Source organism: Stegodyphus dumicola, chromosome X2 (genome assembly GCF_044657685.1).
Source record: "Stegodyphus dumicola isolate Sdum_Otavi_A_Nest chromosome X2, ASM4465768v1".
Taxonomy (NCBI): domain Eukaryota; kingdom Metazoa; phylum Arthropoda; class Arachnida; order Araneae; family Eresidae; genus Stegodyphus; species Stegodyphus dumicola.
In genome coordinates, this window is record NC_140781.1 from 163154414 (window position 1) to 163180056 (window position 25643).

Genomic DNA, 25643 nt, shown 5'->3' on the forward strand with positions numbered 1-25643 from the left:
CTTTGCAAGTGACAGAGCAACGATAATTTGCCTATACAAACAAACAAAAACGTCAAGCGCTGGGTGCACAAATATTTATTACTTACAAATTTAGAAAGGGATAATGCTTTTCGGCGTACTATAGTGTCTATAATCCTTTTAAATCATAATGAAAGTTACATATTTTGTGCATTAAATCTCATGAAGGCAAACGAATTCGCATTTTCTTAGGCTAAAACTATGCGCTAAATGCGAGTAAGTTTACTGCCACAAATATATGTGTTATATACCGAGTATATGTGTTTAACGTGTTTTTTATCGTGAATTGTCATTATTTTTGTTACTTTATCAACAAATTACGATAAAAAACACGTTAAACACATATACTCGGTAGATGTGTGGCTTCTAAAAATGATGTTATATTCTCTTAACATTGTGTTGAAACTGTACACTTAATGATAATGGAAAAATGTATAGATTTGATAGTCGAAAAATCGCATCTTAAAAGACCTTAGATAAACACATGAGATATATTAAGTTATGTAAAGATCAAGGCTATGATATAACCACTGACGATACGGCATGGCAGCTTTTGAATGTTATATTCCCATATTTACCGCTAAGAATTATCTACCTGCTTAAACATGAAAATAATGATCCTAAAAATGAAACATATACATCCAAGAGCGTGTAAATATTATAAACATGTACCTCTGGCTTTCAACACTTGTGTAGAGTAAAGAGTATTTTAAAATGTAGCTGAGTTTAATAATCTTATGAACGAAAGATAGTAGACCCATAACTGCAACTTAAGATAGGCTTCTAAACAACGACTATTCTGGTTGCATGATCATTACAGTAGAAATTTGAAAAACTTACATTTTTATGCCAGCCGCATATGAGAAAAAGATTTTTTACAGGACAGTTTTATAGCAAACATCCACGCACCCTATCACAAAAATCAAAATTATCAAAGATGTTTTTAATTAATTTTTGTGGACCTTATGTTACTAACGAGAGCTACGCATATAAGTTTTAGAATACAAGTCTATGAAAGACCGCTTGATGCTTTTATGTTAAAAAAGGAAAAATTTAATATTTATTGAATATTTCTTTCATTTAGGGAATGATGATTTACATTAGAAGAATTAAGCTAATTAAATAGATAATGCTATGTGACTGCGATCAGATTAAATGGTAAATGGCGTTATTTTGCGACCTAAAGCATAGTATGTTTATTTACTTTGAAAGTCTACACAGCTTAGTAGTTGAAGCTTTTAAGAAGAATATTTTAACACAGTTAAAAGTGCAAAGAAAAATGGATGCTTGTTTACAAATTGCGAAATTTTTACGAAGCATATTATTCCTATTCTGAATTACAGCGTTGAGAAATTTAGATTTTAAACTTTTCCTCGGAAGTTTGGTTCTTCACATGTGCACTTTAAAGATTCAAAATTCCTTCTCCTCAAAAAAGGGACTATTTAGACTATAAGTATTACTTCAATGATTACAAAGTGAATTAGGCTATGCCTCCATTTATTTAGATTACTGGAGTAATTAGAAATGTAAAACTATATGATAAATGCTTCGAATTGTCAAAAGAGCATATATACTTTTCCTTATTAGCTTTTAAAATTTCTACATAGACTGCACTCTAAAATCTATTACTTAATATCTATAAGAATTCCTGAATTCAACATCTGAAACTTCTTCATTGAAAAACTAAAGGAGCTTTCATTATTAAATTTTAATACAAATTTCAGTTTCATTTTCAGTAGTAGGTATTTGCGAAAGTTCATTTAATTACAAATATTAAGTTGAAGGTACTTATTGTGCTCTAACGGTCTTGTGTTCACAAAGCATTAGTAATTTAAACGATCTTAAAATTTAGCTATGGCATGTAAAGTAACAGTATTTAATAGTTCTATCATTAAACTTGAATATAAATTTCCCGTATTGGGCGCTTGGAAAATTTCGTCGGATTGAGAGTATTAAATGAAAGGAAGTTACAGTGTTTTTACAGTGATTTAGAAATTCAAAAGGATATTTACTCATGGTCTTTAAATTTAGCTACGACATGTTAAGGAGCAATAACTTAAAAATATTAACTAATAACAAATTAATTTTCATCTTAAATACAAATGGAAGCCAAAAAAGTGTATCTTTGGCACTAGATGGAGAGAAATTAAGATGAGACTTTGTATCGAACTGTATGTGTAAGGATTTAGAAGTATTAAATGATCTGGAAGCGGCATCTGAGGATGAGGAAATGCAGGAACTCGATAAAGACCCAGCTCAAACAGATTTACTTTCCAGTGAATTTATACGGTTTTCATTATTAATTAAATTAATCTATTTAAAGAGCCAACTAGCCTCTCCAAGCATACAGTGCATTAATTTACTTCTACGATTCAAATTCTGTTCACATTTTAAGTCACTTGTGCTGAAAATATAAGCAACAAACGCTAAAAGAAAAGGTAAGAATGTTAAAAGGGGAATTAAAGCATGAAGTATACATATGAGGTAGAGGCGGCATCACCGATTGCAAATAGGCAACCAAAATTAGCACAAAACGCAATCCCGTTGTCACACCGCAACGTCTTATAAAGAAGCTATGTGTCAGGTAGCAAGCAGCGATAGTTCCGTATAATCCGAAATAGTCAAAGCGGAAAGCATGAGCCGAAGGGAACATGAAATGCTTTGAAGGGCTGTCGGAATGTTGTAAGCTGGTGCAAGAAAATACGCTATTGCGAGAGAGCTGAATGTGCATCATAGTGTCATTAACAAGCTCTGGACTCATTACCAAAAGGATCAAAACCCCATGCAGAAGACGTGGGTCGGGATGCCTGAGGATTACCACAAGGGCAGACGATCGCTTTCTGTTGCTATGTGCAAGACGCCGCAGATCACTAATAGCACGACAGCTGGCGTCGTATTTTTCTGCTGCTGAAGGATGGCCCATATTCCGCCATACTGCATGGCGTCGCCTGTATGAAGGCGGAATGTTCGCCCGATGACCTGTGGTTTGTGTTCCTTTGTCCCCATCATATGTCAGAGCGCGGTTGAACTGGACCTGCGAACATCGCAGTTGGAGACCAGAGCAGTGGGTCCACCTGCTCTTTACAGAAGAGTCTCGATTTAACATCAGAACGATTCCTAAAGGATAATGATGGGACAAGAACTAATCCTAAGGGGCAATGATAGGGCGAGGGACAGGTACATGCTCTCGGGCGCCAAACATTGTTGAAAGATCCCACTTCAGAGGAGGAGGCAAATTGCATAGCCTGGGATACCAACGAACGGCCGCACGACCTCTACGTGACTTCTGGTGATTCCGTCACAGCCGTTCTGTATCGCGACGAAATTATACTTCTTGTGCGTTCTTTTATCGTTTCAATGGGTAACGACACGATATTTATGGACGATAACTCTGGTCCGCGTAGAGCTGGAGTGGTGCGGAGTTATTCGGAAGGTGAAACCATTTCACTTCTGCCGTCGCCTGCTAAATCACCGGACCTGAATCCCAAAAAGCACGTGGGGAAAATTTTAGTATGACGGATAGCAGGTCTCAGTGTGCTGCCAGGCAACCTGCATTTGCTCCGACATGCATTACCACAGGAATGGCGCTACTGACTGGTATGCATTTCAGCTAGAGGTACCTGTTATTAGCGTGATGTTTCTATCGCCCGTTCTTCCCACTCATTCGGTTTTTCTCGATGTAATTGTCGTAATATATGAGTTTTTGTATGTCTTTGCTTTATCGTTTACTATACGGCCTAATAATGCCACACCAAACTCTGGGATCAGTTTCACAAATATCCATTAAATAGTTTTTATTTTATTCCGTCTTTTACCTTTGTTGTTTATTTTGTGAGCAGGAGTGTATTATAATTCTATTGTCATATTTGTTATTCTTAGTAATAAATTGTTTTATCTTCATTTTAATTTCTTATAAAGCAGTAATTTACTTTTATGATTAATCAATTATATTACATCCGCATTCTTATCTTTACATCATCAATATACAAATTTTATCATATTACAAGTGATTAAAAATGAAAGGCTGAAGATTTCATATAGTAAGGAGCACTTACCTTCTTCTTCATTGCAAGGATTACAAAATTTATGAGTGCTATTTACTTGCTCTTCTACGCAGCCACAGCTTTGAAGAAGGTGAGACTCTCGACACAATGTCTGACAAAACTAATGAAATATAAATAATATAAATTGTATAAAAATATATAAAATAAGGGAAAATTTGTGATAGCTGTCAAATCAAAAGAGATAACTGCCAAAACATTTTTGTGAGCTCTTTGCTATCCGAAACATATTGTGGTGAAATTGTAAGGATTTAAACATATTCATGCTGCATATCTGGTATATCGGTTAGTACAACGAAGATCCGGCTTTGATTTCGGGTGAAGCCACAGTCTATTTTCAAGTACTATCTGGTTTTGTACTTCTCTTGTTGTCCGAGTTAGAACTAAAAGAATGGATGACCGAAGGTCACAAAGGGAGTCTACGGAGGTAGACATACTGACATTCATTTATAAAATCGGAAATGCTACTTTGTGAAATAGATTTATGTCAGAACTTATGTGAAAACTAGAAAACTAGTAAACTTCACTGAGTATACTATGTTTGCGTCAAAATTAGGATCTTTGTATTTCAGTCCTTTTTTGTATTTTGTTAAACACCGTCATGAACAGTTAATAGTTTGAGCTAATAGTATCGTTTTTATTAATATGTTCTGATTTTGAACCAGTGGTTTTATTTTAAAAAACTTACTTTGTAATATTGGGTAGCCAGGAATATTGATAATATTGGAGCCAGGGATATTAATAATAGGGAAATTTTAACTTTCAGTTTCATTTTACAGAATAATTTGATTCTCTATAATGACTCCAATTTGTTGCCCACTTTTGTATCTCCAGCTGGGGAGGGTTGAACGGAACCAGTATTTTGGTCTCACGTATGAAAGATCTTATAAACATTAAGAAAATGCATGAACTGAAAACGAACTGGCTGAAAGCCCATATTGTTACAGGCAATGAGAGGACCGACATGCTAGCCAAAGAGGCTGCTATGGGTAATGAATGCGTTCGATATTCAAGCATCAAAAAGAATTGTTAAGGGTAAAATTAAGGATTTCTATTATGATTGCTAGAAAGAGAAATGGAACATTTCGGGAAAAAGGAAAGATTATTTGTTGAACTTTGAAGTTTCTAAAAATATGAGAATAATATGTGATTTATATTACAATAGTTAATAGACAGGGGCGCTTCCCGGCGTACCTGAAAAAAATTTAATCTACAAAATAATAGTTTTTGTAGTTTCTGTCGTGAAGGCAATGCACGACATTTCTTCAAAGACTGCGTGTTATTGCGATATGTTAGGGAAAAATATGGTAACATAAAGGAATTCTACTGTCACAATAAAAAGTGCAGATTTGAAAATGATTTGATGAAATTTGTAAATGGCAATAGAACAAATACTGGGAATTTTGATTTGACATTTTTGATAGTATTTCTGTTTTGATTTGTGTTTTAAACTTTTGTTTTAATCTTTATTTTTGTTTGCATGAGTTAAGTGTGCTGCATTAACCATGAGGCCGATTATCATTGACCAGGAGGGTTGCAGAACACTCGTATATTACACTACATTACATTACTTTGTAATATTGTAATAAATTTTTAACTTTTCATTTTGAAAATTTATAACTTCATAAAGTTCCTCATCTCTTGGTCTACGTAGAACGTAGAGGAACCTAACGAACTGTAGAGCGGCTTATCTTTGAGTTCACGTGCATAATAAAAACTTCCAAAGGAACACAATTACCTAACGTAGTTGGCCCTTTATTTACCCTATCCGAGGATTATCAACAGGAACGTAACGTAAAATACGGCTGAGAGTAGTAGATTTAAGAATAAAGTAGCCAGACGGTGCACACGCGCCACAAAGGACTCTAAGCTCTCTCTACTTGAAGTAGGCTGAACCTTCCTTAAATACTCCTTCTAACTCATTTGCATACAACGCGAAACCAAAAACTGGTAGGAAATAGTGGGTGGGAAACGAGAATAAATAGTAAGTATAGTTTGCTACTGCATGTTTGAAGGAAAAAACTTTGTGGAAGTATCTGTTTCTTACCACAAGGAATACAGCAAAATTTATTATTAAACATCAGATTATAACAAAAAATGCAAATTTAATCAGTATACTAACTGCTTAATGTAGATTCTAACATAATTATTTATGAAATTACTTTTTTTCCATGCGTATATATAACTATCATCAGAGATACCGTGCTTATATTTACATTCTAATATTTAAAAAATATGTTAAGATAATTTATGGGTTATTCATTAAATTTAAAGTTAAATGAAAATATATGTACTTAATTTTATTTCCAGATATGGACTTTTTTACATTTATTTGGGTTTCTTATATAACAGCTTCAACATATGAAACTAATATATGCGAGAGAGTTTGACTTCTATAAGACTTTTCTCGTAAAAGCCTGTTAAAGATTCAGTATCATTGTTACCAACTTGAGGCAATCTCATATTTGGCTAGGTTAGGTTAATAAATAGACGAAAGAAAAGTACACGAAGGATAGCTGCTCAAGATAAGGCATGCTTTCTTGAAAGATATTCTAATGGAAGCTGGCATGTATTCAATTTACTCACGAGGAGAACACTCCTATAGATAGCCTATTACCGAAATTTGAACTCGGGCGTCATATTCGGATCAAGACATCCCGATATTAGCGTAAAATTCCGAGCAGCTAAAATATTTTGAGTTTAGAGTAATGATACGAAATAAAAACATGTTTTTTAAAAGCACATTTATAACCTGAAGTAGCATATACGACGGTAGCTTGTGAACTGAAAGTTAAAAATTTTTAGTTTAGTACTGAAATTTTGAACTTTAAAATATTAATGATTATTAATAGCAAGATATCTTAATAAAGTATTGGTCCGTAATAAAAACTGAAAAACACTTACTTCGTAAGTATAGTAATCATGGTCTGTAAGAAAATCGTCATCCATATTTTCTAAGAGAGCAGATAAAGGAGAATCTCGGAATGTTTTAGTGCAATCGCCGTATGGGTAAGGAAGCCTTTCGATTTCACGCTAAAAAGGAAATTTAGATATATAAAATAGAATTTATAATTATTCTAGCATCTATTAATAAACTTCCCATAATTTAGCGTTATGATAAATATTAGTACGCAGTAAAGTTTCATTAAAACTTAAAAGAATTTTACTATTACAGCTGAGATTTAAATCAAGTATTTAATCAAATACTATGTACTTATTTTTAAACAGATTTTTTCTGAATGTCGAGATTCTAAATTAAATCTAAGTGTCATTGAAATTTTAGCCTAAAACATTTAGAAATTATTAGTTGTTTCAGTAGTTAACCTTTTAATTTAACAACTGATTCTAAGTGATGCAGCTATACAGTAATACTTTAAAAAATGTAGCTTCAGTCAGGACACCCAGTTGTTAGTTCATTTAAGGCCACAGATATTTCCCGGATTATGGATTAGGCGACTTACGGCATTATGAAAGGGCTAAGTCATAAGGATAATTTAAGGACATAAGGATATTTATAATCAAAAAGTAAATTAACTGTTCGATTATTAGTTATTTCCGAGAGTCGAATCTGTAATCGAATTTTCAGAGCAAAACAATTTGCTAAAGAGACGAAAACGGATTAGCTGAAAAAGGACAAGTCAATGCGCCACTACACGTTGCACGCAATGTTAAAGCTTTCTCCTCAGCCCATCATATTGCATTGTTACCCCGATCTTCTCGTTCTTCAGATCTATTTCCGAGCAATAATGTCTGGTCAATGATTGGAGACCGTCTAGCCCAGTATTCCGCAGGGGTACACCAGATGAACTTTGGCTACGTTTTCAAGGGACTTTATCAGGGTCAATGTTCCTTCTTACCTTCTTCGGGAACATACAAGGACCTGACTCGGAACAGAGAGCTTACTAAAGCTATGTTCACTAATTGTGGTAAGTAGACAGGATACAGACGAAGGGTATACAAACCCTTTATTTTTCTCTATATACAATAACTTCCGTACTTCGGAATACACTGACCCGCTACTTGGGGTCTAACGTAAAAGTATAAAAATAAAACTAAACTCTAATTTAACTTTAGAATAATACACGTGGAAGATTGGCCTTATAAAAACAGGAAGCGTATGTAGCACAGAGACTGTGAACACTACAATACGTTTAATTTATCAAGAGGATTAAAACCTCTGGCCTGGAAGGCGAACAGCAACTGCGTAACTTCTAAGGTAAGCGGCCTGCGTTGACTTACTGCTTCCTCTCTCTCTTGCTTGGCAAAAAGCCACAACTTAAGTACTTGGCGTTCGCCAGACAAACTTTGCATAAAAACCTTAACGCTTATAATTCTGGCCGGAAGTAGAAAATAAGAAGTGATAGTAAAGATTTAAAATAAAATAAACGTTAGTAAAACTTAAGATCCTTACAACTTTTCCTCTAAATAACTTTCTTCGTGGCTCCACTTTTGACATCCAGCTGTAGATTTAATATTTAAATCCTTCCTATGATAAATAAAGTTTATACTTTTGTTCTAAAATGTTTAAAAAATAAATTAATAAAAAGTATTTATAAAAAGACTTCGCTAAAAGGCGGGGAAAGGGAAATGGCTTATTTTATAGACGTAATAATTTCCTTATCATATAAAAACTGAATTATTTTGATTTAATCTTGTAGGGTTTTTCTTAATTTGCATAAAAAATTTATTTTAAGTTTTCCTGTTCTCAAGTTCTCAATCATCCTCTCACATTCTCTCTCCAGGATGTAAATGTAAAGTTAAGTGAAGTGCTATTTAAACGTGTGATTATTCTCAGTTTATTCAGAGCGTATTTCGCTAGCCTAGTGCACGTTTCGTTGTTATTTCGTGGTCACGGTAGTAAGCCTCTTGGCCATATCTGTTTAGTATCACGCCAGTTGTATTTTTGTGAGTCCATCTCTTAGGAGTAATTTTGAAGTGCGTTCTTGCACTCGTTTATTTTTCAGATTTGATTTGTATTCTAGTCTACGTTTAGTTATCCCCGCAAGTGAACGGTGTTTTGTAACGCACTAAGTCCGTGCTTTCTGTCAATTTAGTTTGAGTTAATAAAGGTTATTTTGCACCCTTCTTCTGTGCTGGTATTTAATTCCCGCCTGTGCGAGAGTTCACCAGGTTCATCGTAGGATCTAAGTTAGTGCATGTAGACAAGTAGAGATAGATCTTACAATTTTAGCATCAGCAACAAACATGTTTCCAGTATTTAATTAAGATGTTGTCAGTTTGTAGCTACAATGCACTAGAATTTATTTTTCAGTACAACCCTTCGAAATAGCTAGAAATCTATTTCTTATTTGCTGCGGAGCTGAAAAATGACCTCATGAAGATCTTTTCTATCGATCGTGCAATCAACGCTGCGCATTTTGTGTCTCTTTGCCTTTGAAGTTATTTTGCTCGATGCCATTATTGGAGCCTTAATGACAAGACTCTTCTATATCCTCTATTTTTTATGTGTGATCTATTCCTATACCAAATTTGAAAAATAAACTGCTTAAATGTTCCAATGGTATCCCACCTGGAGTTTTTTATAAAAACCTAAGTTCCTGATAAAGTTCCAATACTTAAGTAAGACTGGCTTAAGTCCTAAAGTCAACCTAGTTTCAACCTAGTTAAAGACTAACCTAGTTTCAGAAAGATCGTAGTGAGAAATTACAATGCTGTATTATGGACATTTGCGATCACAGATTTCGGCCTTTGATAGTTTTTCAGAGTCTGAGCCTTAAATAGTCGATTGAAAAACATTGAGATGACGATATGTACTTTATTAAATAAAGTTTAAGGTGAAAAGAATACAAATTTTTACTCACAACTTTTTATTCAATGGCTTTTGGGCGATGACATGATATCCAATCACTTTCTAGAATAAATTTATTCAGTGCATTGGATATGTGACATCTGCTACTTATCGTAAAATATTGCTGCAAAGTTATCATAAAGTATGGCTGCTCATACAAAAGTTCTGCCTTGAACATCACGTTATGAAGTATAATAATATAAATTTGCGTGACGTCCAGGTGAATCAGAATAAAATACACGGTTGTAAAGAACTTGAATTCTAGTCGATCTAGTTTGTTCTAGTTCTTCACCACTTGCATATATTTACGTAATAACGACAAACAAGGAAATGTGTTCACCTTTATACTTACAATTCGTATGCTTACGTAAGTCTTTGTACCTGGATGAAGTACAATTCCACCTCTGTCAATTGTAGGGTAAGATTTTCGAGGATGTATCATAAGTCTGACACCATATTCAGGAGATAAGAGATTCCAATAATCTTCTCTTTCAATATTTAAAGTCAAGGTCAGACCTGGGATAATCAATTTAATATCATCTAGCATTTTAAAACAGAAATGGCTATAAGTAACAAAACGAATAAAAATTGTACAGAACGAATAGGAATATTGTAAAGAATACATTATTTTAGTTTAAAATAAAAAGTGAGCAATTTGGAAAATGCGTTTTAATTACTATTTGCTTCGGTTTAGTTAGTATCAATTATATCAGCATCATACTTTCATATCATATTTGCACAGTGGATTAATCATGCAAATCTGTCACATCTCTACTTTAAACATCATAAATGCAGCCAAATTTTAATTCAAACAGATATTAGTTAAGGAATATAAACAATTAAGCAAAGAGTTGCGGTAATTGATTGTTGCTAGAAACATAGTACAAATTCTTCGGAAACCACATAAGCCACATCCGGTACATATATCCTGTTTGAAAGAACTTAAAAAAAACCTCGATTGGCTGTTGGTAATTTTTTAAGATATAGAATCTTAAATATTTAAACGTCAGAAATGATGCTTATGTTTTATTTTCCTTATATGTTCCTTATACATATACGTTTTAGGTAGTTTTTGTATTATTCATGTTACTTCTTAACAATTAACAATCATTCAATGACAATTCAATTTTATTAATGTTCAAATGGAAAAATGTTTGATTTTTAAGCTGTCCTAATTTAATTATTCCTTGTTGTATATTTTTTTGCGAATTTACAGGCTTCTTGTGTTTATATATATAGGGCTTTTACCGAAATCGGTTGATTATAAGGAACCAGATTCTTCATGCATTAACCCCCTGCTAGGGCTAATGTTATGACTATGATTCCGTACAACTGTAGTAAAAACGTTGCATGGTTTATTTGGTTCCTTCACCATGTGTGGAAGTGAGAGAAAGGCTAGACATTTCAGTAAAGATGTAGCTTTTCTAGAAGCTGTGATGCTCTAGAAGCTGTAATGCCCTGCATTGAATTTGCGAGGTAAGGTAAACAGTTGGTTTATGGAAGAAGGTCTGACACCTCCGTCAGAATAATTCGTCCCCTTCAGAAGTTTAAGTAAATTGCAGTTTTTCTGCAACTTAGTCTATCCGTTTCTTAATTACAACTTGACGCTAATACCTAGAGAGGTTAGTTACTGCTGGAAAAAAGTGCTCTTATTCAAAAATTACTTCAAATTTTTCTGTTTTGAATAATATTAAATTAAACTACAAATTGTGGTACAAAAATTTAATTATTTTTAACTTTGTCGTAAAATAAGTTCTTTATTCTTGTGTTGGCGATAACTTGTCTTGACACTTAATGTAATTATGTAACTTAATTTAAGCCAATAGATTCAAGATTATCTGAGAGTCAGAAAATTTAGAGCTAAACCTCCTAGTCCATAGAAGGAAATCCATTCTTCTTCTTCAAATAAAACATTATAGTTCTTAGAGATCACATTAAATGCATGTATTCTTAATGGGTCCTTGGCAGGAGATAAAAGTATGTCAATTGGAATTTTGTTTTGATAACTGAAAACAAATGGTTTAAGCGTTTTTTTAGGAAGAGAATTCCTCAAGTTTCCATGCTTTTAAATGACTTTAAGTCTAGTGATGAAATATCTACTTAAATTAGTTTTTGAGAATTAAGTAATGAAAGTAGAATAACGTTAAAGTTATTTACTTGCAAACGATGGAAAAATAACAGCTTAATAAGCTAAATTATAAAATTGTTGTTCTTATTCCATAATTATCGTAATAGTGAACTATTTTAGTAAGATGAATAATGGCACATAACAAAAATTAGTTCTACATTCAAAATAAATATTATTTCTGTTATTATCTTCAAACGTTTCAGTTTTAGAAAACTTACCTAACGTTTGTCCAGTTCTTCGAACTTTGCCAAGGGTACTTTCGTTTAGTTTGATGGTGTGACAAAAACCCAGTCTTGTGGAAGCATAATCTGTTATTGTTATATTTTCTGTTTCCAGTGGAAGATTTTCTGTAATACTAAAATAGAAATGCACTTTCTGAAATAATAAATGAAATATATTAAGGTGAATATGAATATCTGCTTTCTCATAGAGATCAAATATGCAATCGAATCTGCAGCATTAAATGTCGTCAGAGGAATTCAGGTTTCTGAGTTTCCATATGTTACACAAGTGTAATAAATAAATGAAGCAACGGTACTCGTAATACAAGCTGACAATATGGATATTTAAAGATGGGATATATGATCCGAACCTTAAGTAGAAGAGGTGTCATTGGAGTTCAAGGCTAAAATTTTGAAACCTTTAAAAGAAAAACACCAAAATTAAGAATTAAATTAATTAATAAATTTTGAATACTCTATCCGGAAAGATTTGTTGGCCAACATCTTAATTACATCAATATAATACAATTGGTATTTAAATTTTACGGTACAATAATATGATACACTGGCAATATAGCTACGGAAATACCTTTTTCTTGTTTACTTAACTATAGAAACTGAGAAAGGTAAACTTTGAACACGCATCTTGCCGGCCAATCTTTCGGCTGTAAGCCATTTTCAAATAAGAATACACATAATAAAGTATTCCTTACTTATCTCCCCTCATTTCTAGTAGGAAAGAGATACAATCTCTTGCAAACAAGAAGCAGACATCTCGAGATATACCAATAATTTACAGATGAAGAGCTGATATTGATACTGATATGCGGATTAATCAAAGGTAACTTAAAAGATCTAGCGTGTTTAGACTGCGATAGAGAGAATGTTCTTAGCTTGTTGAACAAGGAGTTATAAAATGATGATGAATAGGAGGAAAAAAGTATATTTAGGTGGGATGGGGAAATGAATTATTACAAATAAAAGGAGAAAACAGAAAGATTTAATAGATATTTCATGACAGATAGCATTAGCAAGCAACCACACAGGTCAGTATATAATGGAAGTGAAAAAGTTTTGGAAGTAATTAGATTGAGTTCCTTGTACTTGCAACTACATGGCAGTGAAACAAAATGATAAGTATTTGAATATAATAATAGATCTGAACCCTCAGTTTGAATATTTCTGAAATTTGTTTAGTTATGAGTTTTATATCACGGCTCTCTTGAATACTTTTAATTGAGAAAGCCAGACAAAATAGGCGTCAAATTAAGAATAGCGTGAAGAAAATAACAGCACTTTGGCTATGTAAGCCAAAGAGCCAATCAGGAGTTAAACACGAGTGGTCAGTGTAGGTATGAAGACTTTGAGTTTTATTGAACTTTAATACACAGAATGAACTATAGTTTCAATTTTTAGTTTCTTGCTTTATATTACTCCCTCCAGTAGTATGCAAATTATCGTAGTGCAAATGAATAAAATGTGAGGGGTTTGAGCAAAAGGTACAGCAATTTCGAAGTGAGTGAACGACTACCACTTGGTTCAATTAATTTGACATATTACCTAACTCTGCGTGAAGAAATGAGTTTAAGCATGAGCAGAATTTTATAGGAAAATTATTGGCAGCAAGATTTAATTTAGTAATGTTAAAGTTAATTAGTAGATTACCGTTCAGCGCGAGGAGATAAATGAAATATTCGTACCCAAACATTGGAAATTACTAAGACTGCATGTAAGTGATTATATCTGAAAGCTTCAGAAATATGTACTTACCAATTGAATTTAGAGTAAATATTAAGTCACTAGACACTACTAAATATTTTGGTTGTTTTTACTTTACACGTGTGTTTACACAGTATTTTAATTTGAGTAAAGTTGAAACATTTCAGTCAAAGGTTTTGATACTTAGTAGTAGAACTAAAATTTAAAGTGTTTCTGTTAGTATAGATATTATACGCGGCGAAAAGAACAAGAAAATATTCATTATTAGATTTTTACATAAATTTTCATTTAGTTAAAAAATAAACGTTTTCCAACTTTTTGTTGGAGTAAAGGGTTATACAAAAGTTTTTACTTTTTAAAATTCTGTGAGTGTGAGTAAAACAAATATAGTTTAACTATGCTGTAGAAAACATTTCGCATACGCAAACAGAAAAACTGAGAAACGATCCGCAGTGAAAATCCCTTTGTAACAGATAATGAATATACTGAATGCTTATTTATTGTCTAGCTATAAGGAGTTAATGCATTCCCCCATGCCTGATCTGGTGATGTAAGTTTTAACATACCCAGATGGCATATCCATTTTTCGAACTGCAGCCTATTTCTGGAAAGCATTGAGGACCTATATGAATTTGAATGGACTCATTCATAGATAATTTTCAAGTGAAACTAGTTCGTATTCAAGTTACAAAAAAGTGGAATCCTTTGAAGCCAACCAGATTAGTCACCAGGAATTTCAGTGGAAGTTACTTTTCGCTCACTTTTGTGCGCAATAGGCAGGAAAAGAAATTTTTCTTACTTTAAGTCTTGAAGTGAAACTAAGATTTTCGTGCTTTTTAATTATTAATCCTATTCACGTGCTTGCAGCCGTTTACATTTGCATGTTTACCTAGTGTTAAGTGATTGATTTGAATTCTAGATAATTTTATTTTAAAATAATACAATTCTTAATTTTTCAAAATTTCTATGATACATTTGCAGCGTTCTACTCGGAAACGTCTTATTACAAACAAACAGCAAAAAATTCAAATTTTCAATGGTGCTAATTTGTGGCTATGAAAATTTTACTAGAAATTTGTCATTTTAATTACTGGTAATTCTCCCATTTTGGATAAAATTTTGTAGCAAGTCTATGTAAAACGCTACTTTCTAAACGTATTAAGTGCAAACATTACTCTGTGCTACTACTGCTAAAATCAATACTAAAATTCCCATCACAGAAACGAAAAGCGATCAGGAAAATGGCATTAAATATCAGCTAACAGAATTGTGGAGAAGTGGTTTTCTGTAGGTGTAACAAAAGAAAAGAGGTCAGATCACGCCATCATTGATATATTCTCTAAAAGATCCAGGCTAAATCAATGCATATTCTAAGCTCCGTTTTATTTAATTTACTTTATTTCCTCTGATCTAAAGCATTTCTTGATTTTTTTCCAATTGCGGGCACTAGCCATTTGTTATGGAGGCATCTAACAGGTGGGCCAATGTTGACTGCTATGATAGGATAGATAATTTAATCCATGCCTTCTCCGGGATTTGAAAGCTGGCCTTTCAGTACGGCAGTCAGAGTCACTAACCACTCTCCCGTCTGGGAGGTATACCTTTTATGATTGTCATATCTTTTAATCTCAGAAGTGAGTTGAAACCAGAAGTTTCCCTCAGTTGGAATTAAACACAAGTCTTACTTACTTCAATGTGTCGAATCTTTATTTTTTTTGTGTTAGATATTTAGTGCATAATTTTAAAGGGATCTGAATGTCAAATATTTTGTTTTTGATAAGTAATTATAATTTGGAGATTAAATTGATAAATAAAGAAATAGAAACTTGGAACTTGAATGTGTCTCACGTTTTAAAACTGTCTTGCGAAATTTATTCTCATATAATGTAATTTTAAAAATGTTCTTATTTGACAAGCTCGCTCTCGCATGCGGAAAATTTAAAGAATGTGAATTACAAGAGATTTTATGGCAAACATCTGACTGCTGATATTAAAATATAGTCGTTATTCTTCGTTGTTCCCTAGTAAAGGTAGGATACCTCTAAGGTAATTTAACCTACAGTTGTATACAGCAAGTCACGATGCTCTTGGAGTGATTAACTGCTGTCTCCTTTTCACCAGTCGGAGAAGTTCCATATTCCGTATTAAATTATATGCAAATAGCCCCATTATTTTGAAAATATTATTGATTCCCATTAGTTACCCATGATTGTTGTAAATTCTCTTATGCTGGAAGGTATAAAAAAGCTGGATAATTGAGCTTCTGGCACACAGATTAATTCCATACCTGTCTCAAAAATATTTTCTTAGTTTTTCAGATGATATTGCATCCTTTAATTGATGCATCTGTATGATCGCTTTTTAGAAATATAGACAGTTTTCCTCTTGAGATGTGTCTACATTTAGTAGACTGAGTTTGCCATGAATAAAGTAGATTTAATCTCAATATCTGACTTGTAAGGAATGGGTAATTGTGACAATCTGGGCATGTCTCGCAGACCTGCTTAAATTGTCAATTCATACTTATGGAAAGCTTAGCAGACTATTCTTTTTTATAAAAAAACTGAAAATAATAACTGTAATTCTACGTGTGTCTTCCTGATGTTGTCGCAAATAGAAAGTTATAATTACTTCCGACAAAGAAATAAATCCGGCATTGTATAGAATATCTAGGCGTGTTTCCTGAAACTCCACGGAAAGGTAAAAATAAGTTATTTGCACTCATTTTTTTATAAATTACACGTATTGTTCTGCTATTCTTAGGATCATAGTTCTAGGCAATCTGTGGAAAAGGAAACTACAACAGAAAAGATGCCTTTTCCAGGATGATGGACGTTCGATTGGGCACCACAGAAGGGATGTTAAATAGCTTCAAGTCAAGTTTCAGTTTTTTGTGGTAAGGAAGTTTTAGGAGCTTTAAAAGACATCATAATGAATAACGAATGTCATTCAGGAAACTTGCAATAAACATTCTAGTAAAGTAAACTAGGCAAATATATTTTATACGCATGGCTAAGATCACAAAATGTTAAAACAAGAAATATATTTCAACTAAATTAAATTATACTATGCATTTCATAACATTAGTAAAATTTACACCCGCAATAAGCAGAATTATTGCAATGCTTTGGTACACGTTTGTTAATAATATATTTTTATCGCTGTTATTACGCAGCTGCCAGTTTGCTAATCAAATGTCCAATACACATCATGTATCAGCATATTTTTCTGATTGTAAAGCGTCTGTTTTCGTCGTGCATAGATAAAAACGGATGACGCCTCTTAGAATCGCAAATGTTTCCGTATCGTTAATTGCTCCAAATAAATAAAGTTTTATAAATTGTTAATTTAAATAGAAATATTGTTGTTAATAAAACGAAATCAGTTCTTAAAACAAATGATAGATCTATTTTAGTATTTTATTTCATTAATTTCTTTTCTATGAAACAAAGTTTCTGTTTATTGGTGGTTTTCAAATTAAAAGTATGTCTTATGATGAGTTAGGATCGAAAAAATACGGTATATTGTTCCTTTTCTATGTTACACATAAAACAAAAAAAAATGTATTAGTTACATATAAATTTTCAAGATCGATTAAATAAAGTTAGAATAAAAGGCACATATTTTAGTCGTTGCCAAAAATTTATAGGCATGCTATAGAATGTACGTGCATTTAAAATACTACTTGAATTTACACAGAGCTTGGTAAGATATACATAGTTAATCTTTTCGGCAAATTACCCTGCAATAACGAATTTAAATCATCAAAAAATAAAGAAACTGAAAGAATAAAAAATATCGTATAATAAAATAGTACTCCAAAATGGTTAATTTAAAAGAGGACTTTTGAAATGAATTAAAATAAGCTGCATTTGGAGCTCCATATAAGTTATTCTCTCGCTAAATAGCTCCTCCATTTATTGATTGCTCAGGAATCTACTGTTATGTGATATTATTTGATCTTTTTCCCGATTTTAATTAAAATTTAATCTGCATGTTAATTAGATTCATATAATCCTCATGTAATCCGATTATTCTAAATCCGAACATTAAATCATATTTTCTTCAAAGAATTCCAAAAATGTCTTTGATGTGGAACTTATTTTGAAAGAAGAAAACAAATAATTACACACTTTAGTACCAAATTATAAAGGTCTTAGGCTTTAACAGCGGAAAATATTTTGTCTCTTCAGAATCATCCTATATTTTGAAACCTTTTACATCTCTCCTTTCTGATTATATGTTACCATAGAAGTCTATGTTTCTCATTATAAAACATAACTAATTATCCTAGAATCACAGAATTTCATGGAATTAAAGGAGGCTTTTTTCATGGAAACTTTTCTCTTATAGCATATCAGAGTTGCAATTATTATAAAGATGTTTCGAGATTTGTCATAAAATAGAAAATTTTACGAACATAAAAAATACACACACATGACAAAGAACTGTTTTAGATTATGTTAAATTGTTATGTTTGTTATGTTATTAATGATGTTTATGTTACTTAAATTGCTAGAACATGAATTCATAGAGTTCGACAGAAAAGAACAATTGCGTTTTAATATTCTTTCAATATAATATAATTGCTTACCTCTGATTAAAGCAATCTTTCATATTGTAAGTGCATTGTACGATTAAATCATACACTTTGTGACCATATGTTTCAAGGTGTGTTAAGGTTACTCCTAGATTAGCCCAAATGTCACTCAAGTCCTTGGCACGACTTTTTTTTATGAACACCTCCTCCGATTCGAAGCAGAAACCTGGAATAAGATTGAACTGATTCAATAGTGAATTTTTTTAAAATGATGGTAAAGTTTATTTGGATTCGTAACAATAAAAGTATAAATGAAAAAATATAAAATTACATTTTAAAATGTTTTTCCGGATACACAATCCAGTGCAGATTTTTCAACTCTCTGTTATCCTATGTACTACGAGAACTTAACTTATGCTAGAAATTACGATATTGTTCTTGTTACAATATTATTACTATTATTACCATAATTTTATCATGTTGCGTGCTTCATTCAATTTATTTTATCCTCACTGCTTTCACTTGAGTTGCAGATTTCAGAGCAGCAACTCAAGTGAAAGCGAATAATAACTGTAATTCTACATGTGATCATTATTAACTGACCTTTACCCTGGCTGCGATGACACAATTCATATTTTCACTCAATTTCATAGCTATCATAATATGTGTTTGTTCTATTATACAGTTTTTAAGATACACAATGTATCTTTACTGATCTAAGCATAAAGAGATAAAATCAAACACTGATTTCAAAGTACAACTATTATAATGTGTAATGGCATATCTGTAATATCTGTAATTAACGGGTCTACATAGTGAAGCTTCTTCGATAGTTTAGTGTTAACTGACATTTCCAGTTATTCGACCACATGTCGATCATTTTTTTCGCCCGATAACAGGAAATTTTTTGCATTATAATTCATGACATTTATCAAACAAATCAAACAAGTTGAATGTTAAATATTAACAATAGCAAAGTGTAAAATTCATCAAATGAGCTAGATGCAAATTATATAATTGTCTGAAAATTTCTGAAGTAGTCTTCTTCATTAGTTACTAGAAGGTAAATAAATAACAGTTCCGATTTTCCTAAGTTTTGTAGAGTTACGATTTTATTTCCAAGTAATTCTGATGAGGAGTTGCCTTGACGGTATAGTGGATAGAGAAGGCTAATTGGGTTTCGGTTTATTTGAGAACGACGCTATCTAAGGGAAGAAATGTCTTCGTGGAGGACTTTCTAAGGCAAAGTGGCTCGTATGCGCGTTACACACGGGAGAAACACAATACCGACCATATCCGTTCCCTCATTTTCAATGTGATAGAAAATTTCATGAAAAAATATTAATCTGAAATGCAGAGAAATATAAACAAAAAACTTTTAAGTCTGCTTTATATTTACTGCAACCATACGCAGAATTTGTGATTATAGTACAATACGTGCTTGTTACGATGCAGCTTTGCGTTAACCTTCCTAACTCCCCTAAATCAGTGCTACATTAAAATTTTAACTTCTGAATGGAACTATATAAGATATTTCTCTAAATAAAACATTTAAAGCAAAAAAATTCAGATATGGTTTGTAATATTGCTGTGAAGGAATTCATTCATTATTCTAAGTTTTTAACATTTCATGCTTAATGTTTAGAACAGAAACGAAATCAGTGCATAATACAACAGAGCATTTCTAAAACTACTAACCTTTCGACCGGTTATGTGTAGTATTCCTGTTCTTTTCCAATTGATCATTCAAGAACTGCTTTTTGAGAATGTTTAAATTGCATACAGTCAGTGCAGGAAAGTCCAGCTCCCTAGCATGGACCTCCTCTGTCGTCGTAACTTTTGCAAAACGAAGATATTTTGTAATTAGGAAAGAACAGTGGTACGCACAGCCTCCTAGAGCAATTAAAAATATTACAGCCCAGATAAATTTGCCAAAAGGCTTTTCTGTTTCTGAAATTCTCCGTAAGCCATGGGTTGTAGCCTGTGCAGCAAAAGTTTTGCATAAATCGAGAGTACTTATTTGAACTCTTTTACTTGAATCCATGTGCGAGTGTCTAAAATATTTTCGGCTTTTATGACAATCACACATCAGAAAGGTATGAGCAATGAATGTTAAAGAAAATTTTCTTTTACATTTTCATGGTCGATAATAAAATCAGTTTCGACTCTTAGCACATTTCGGATTGGTTCATTATAACTGTAGTCATGGAAACGATGGTAAAAGGCGCAGTTAATTGGGCAGCGGGAACGTGTCTGCTGAAGGTTTAACATATTTTGCCTTTATACTATTCTTCAAATTTGTCGTTTTGAATTAATGCTGTATTTAGGGACCTACATTTAAAAAAATGAATTTAATTTCGCAATTCTAAAATTTTCTTAACCGTTAAACTATGCTTTCAGTTTTAAGAATTACTTAAGCATAAACGATTTTTATGATTTGGAGATTGAAATGGATATTTTCTTATGTAGTTATGAAGTCATTAGGTTATTTTGCATGAGGAGATGTGAAAAATTAACAATACCCTTGCCGGGACTCGCACCTGGAACTTTCGAATACGCCCGAGTGTGCTACCGTTACATCACGAAGGCATGCTGGAAGAAGGGAGCAAATACCTTATATAGTTACAAGTGTAATGTTATTGAATTTATAAAGGCTTATATAATTTACTCTATATGTCATCAGATCAAATTGAAACAAGCTCAATTTAATGTAAATAAGTAAAAATATAAGAATAAATTAGCTGAAATTTTTATGTTAATTAACCCAGTTATCTTTTCATTTTGACTTTTGTTTTTTGTGCCAACTCCCAGCAGAATGCAAATTAGTTAAAGTGTAAATAACAGCTGAATTTTTTAGTTTAATCAGAGAGCACTTGGAAGCATAGGCTAAAAGTCTCTTTACTTGCTATTGATGGTTGTATTTTACTGATCAGCTTATGTACTCTTTTTTGTAGGTGCTGCAGTTTAAAGCTTTGCGCAATATTCTTCAAACAGCTTCAAATATTCTAGTAACGATAATGGAGAACCACATAACGGCACTCGCTGACTTTAAAGTATTCTCTTCTAATTCTTGAACAGTTTGTGATTCAATTTGTTATATAACTTATATTCCATATTCTATGAACATTCATATTCTATAACATTCATGTTGTATAACTTATATTTCATAGTCGTTCACTAAATTTATAGTGTCTGTCTCATCAAAACCATAAAAATATATCCCACGGAATTTTTTTGCGATAAAGTGACCCATAAAACACTCAAGGCACTAGTCAGTATTCTTTCTTGTACTTACAAGGAAAAAAATTATTTGCTAAATTAAAAATATGAAGCCTGAAGAAAACAAGTTAGCTTTGAGGAAGGGTTCTAACCCCAGCAGATTTCGAAGGTATTAACACTCATACACCCTGCTGTCCGACAGACTTCGAAATCAAAGCAAGTTGTGGTAGTGATAATAATTATTATGAAGGAGTACAGATAGCTCAAAAAATGGCATCGAAACTGGAAGAGGATTCTATGTGTTCATCAATAATACGCTCGTGACTCATGGATGAGAAAACTATATCAGGATAACTCGATCTATCAGGATGAACTTGTAGCAATCCAAGGAGCATTGACATTTGTGCGTAACATAGTCCTGAAACAAAAAGATTTTGGGAATTAATGTCAATTCAAAAAAATGCAGAACACCAATAGCAAGGACTATCTCATACGTAAAATCTGAAGGACTATGTTAAAAATTCCTAAAAGTTTGAGCCCCTCGTTATAATGGGCACACTACTGTACAGCGAAAGAGGCAGACGCGACTGATAAAAAAAACAGTTAAAGAAATAGATATACCTTCAATAAATATTCCTCTTGCAAAGTTTCATTAAAATTATTTAGGGAGAATATCTTATTGAACAACAGCAAAGCGCATAGCAAGCATGCTATAATGGCCGTGGCACTCATAGTTTCTTCCTCGAAGTAGCGGACGAAATGCTTAATGAGTAAAACATGTGCTATTCAATGTTTCACGTCATAGTTGTTCGCTAAGTATCTCCACCGATTCATCAGCAAGGAACACGATCTCAGCATCTGTAAATGTGCTAGTGATCCGGACCATCACACCTTTGACTGCCCCTTCTTACACAAAGATCCTTAAGAGGCTATCTTACTCTAAATACAGAATATAAAAAATATTCCGAAAAGCACATGAACATAATGATAAAAACAGCGATTCCGGTGTAAGGAGCTTATTGCCATAAACATATACGTTATATAGCAGTTCTCTTCTTTTGCAGCACCCGAATGAAACATCTTTTTTTATTGTTTTCCTTTTTGGTTTGTAAGCTATCTGCTAGTCTTATTCTTAATGTTTTCCATTCATTTAATACGCATCTTTTCTTATTAGAGCCATAATTTTGATTGGTAGATACCGTCCACCTCTCCTACTTCATCACTTTAGTTGCTTTATGTGCACACGTTTATTTACTGTTATACTTGAAGATATTAGGAGTGCAAATGTTTTTTTCCCACGCTGCTCCGGGGGCTGTGCTGATGTATGCTTTAAATGGTTCAATAGCCACAGAATAGAACAAAACAGAATAGAGCGAATAGAACGAAACAGAAAAAAATAAAGACATAAAAAGGTAATTTAAATAATTAGTTACATTCTTGCTTCTGGTATATTTTACTTAATCTACTGAAACGTAGATGATTTATACTGTATGATGTTTTAGCACGGAAATTTCATTTAAAGTATACTTACTAGATATATTATAAAAGTTTTAAAAATAGCGTGTTACTTTTATTTAAATTAGTCTCATATTCGATAGTGTCAGACATCCATAACTGAGAAATCTCACAAATGTGCACTATTTCTTCAAAGTGTAGTATTTGTTACAAATAAAAATATGAGAGTAAATCATAAAGAACGGAATAGAAGCTAAAGAAATATCAGTAAATGCAGTAAACTGCAAGCGTAAAATTACTTTTTTCGAAGAATTAATTTCAAAATTTATTGAGCATATTTTCCATTTGTAATTAAAGAAAACAGAAGAATTTCCGTTAAAAATTGATTAGAAAACAATTCAAAAGCTACTTTAAATAAATAAATAAAGAATTTAACTTCATTATCAGATTGTAAGGTACATAAATCAATTAATTAATCATTTGGACCGTTGTGAATCCATACTGGTTGACATTTTTCTTATAAAAGCATATGGCCACTATCGATCAAAAGGGAAAGATCGTTTTCTTGAGTCCAGGTTTTGATTAAAGAAAGACCCTTGTGCATTATTCTTTAATTAGCAAGATCCATTATGCTATAAAAGGAACCACTTTAGACCAAACATCAGAAAGTTACCATATGAATATTCAGCAAGAAAATATTTCCGGCCTTTGTTCTCTGATATTGAATTTTTAGTGTTTCGAAATAAAAGGACACAAAAAAGTCGATCAATGTTAATGCTTGTTACAGTATGGCAGGTGTTCTTTCGCGTACGTAAATCTTTCCTTTAAATGAAAGAACCATAGAGTAGGTATAGAAGTTAATTAAAGTGAGTTTGTCAGGCAAATGTTGGTTAATGTAAGTAACCTTTGATTCGTGGTTTGACACCTAAAGATTTCCTATAGAATGCTTTTTTATGATCAGATGGCATTAGTTTTATTTCTAGTTATTTAATGAAATTCAAACTCTTTTTATGATTTTTAAACATAATCATCATTATCATGTAAAAATATCTCGTTTTATGTTCTTACCACAAAAAGTAGTTTCGTGATTATTTTAAATATTATTATGACATTATATAATATATATATATATATATATCTACGTGATTATTTTTTTAAATGATACACGTGATTATCTTTTTAAATGCTAAAATGTATTAATTTAAGAGTTTCGATTCATTTCTCTTAATTTGAAAATATCTGAAATTCTTAAAGTGTATTCATAATTTACGAAGTAGCACAAGGCGTAGTAAAGACAGCACAAAATGGTTCGATTGGCTGCAATGAGATTGTAGTAACTTTTACGATGTCTTTACCACGTAGCGAAGACGCAAAAGAATTGAAGTCGTACTTTGGCAATCAGACGACGTCGATGAAACGCTATGAAACAACCGCTTTCAAATGTGATCATTCTAGATTTTCCCCATAGTTTATATGCGCTATTTTTTGAATGAGAAGCGACTAATTCTGCACTTTCAAAAATCTGGATCGTCCACAAGATTCAGTTTGTATTTCTTCTTTAATTTATTTCGTCTAAACATATTAATATAAAGTAAATTCATTTAGGTTAGTGATTCTCAACAGTGGTACGCAAGAGCCACTTCTGGACTCATAGTGCTCTATTTTCCACTAGAATAATATTTTTACGTCAATCTACTGTCTCTAATAGCAGATATTTTGTCGTCTTGTTACCTTGTGTTTTTTACTTTTCTGCGAAATTTTAGAAAATCGTCGTTTGTTTTTGAAGAACTCGTAATATATTGTTCCTCTTAGTATTTATGAAAAATTAATAAAACAAACCTAGATTTTTCAAAATGGAAAAATGGCTGGGATTGACTAAGCGGAAAAGGGAGGATTCACCAGGTGATGGATCCAGGACAATCTACTAGCACTAAAACATTGAAAAGAAAAACTTGTTTATATAAAATACAATGAAAGTTATTTATCATTTGGGTTTATTTAGAATGGAGATGAAATGGACCCTCAACCTCAATGCGATGAACTATTAATCAAAGTATAAAACCACGTTTCTTAAAAGACACCTTGAATCTAAGCATGCCAATTTAAGGAATGAACCTGAAGATTATTTTAAGAGAAAATTACCGGAGTTCAAAAATAATAAACAAGTGATAAAATGTTTTGTTACTTCAAGTGAAAAAGCTTTGAAAGCTATTATCTAGTAAGTTTAAGAATTTCAAAGGCTGGGCAGGATCACATTATTGGAGAAAACCTTATATTACTCAGCAGCTAAAGATTTTTTTAACATTATTCAAGGAAACAACGGCTAATGAACTTAATAATATTCTGTTATCAAATGGTATAGTAAATCGACGAATTCATAAAATGGCAAATTCCTTAAAAGAGACACTTATTCAAAAAATAAAACACAGTGAGCATTTCGCATTGCAATCGGATGAAAGTACTACTATAACGA

The 25643-nt window shown here is 32.3% G+C and overlaps 1 protein-coding gene across 2 annotated transcripts in view; it reads right to left on the bottom strand.

The window, feature by feature from the left end:
• The window catches only part of LOC146992960 (acid-sensing ion channel 1C-like), a 50987-nt gene extending 30430 nt beyond the window's left edge, over window positions 1-20557 (bottom strand). For both annotated transcript variants that reach the window (XM_085809248.1, XM_085809247.1), the window contains exons 1-6: window positions 20195-20557; window positions 18551-18722; window positions 12235-12371; window positions 10241-10404; window positions 6984-7112; window positions 4074-4182 (exon numbers count right to left, since the gene is read on the bottom strand). In XM_085809248.1, the coding sequence (XP_085665374.1) occupies window positions 4074-4182; window positions 6984-7112; window positions 10241-10404; window positions 12235-12371; window positions 18551-18722; window positions 20195-20540 (1057 nt within the window). In that variant the 5' untranslated portion in view covers window positions 20541-20557. The remainder of the gene's footprint in view (window positions 1-4073; window positions 4183-6983; window positions 7113-10240; window positions 10405-12234; window positions 12372-18550; window positions 18723-20194) is intronic.
• Window positions 20558-25643: the final 5086 nt, after the last annotated feature.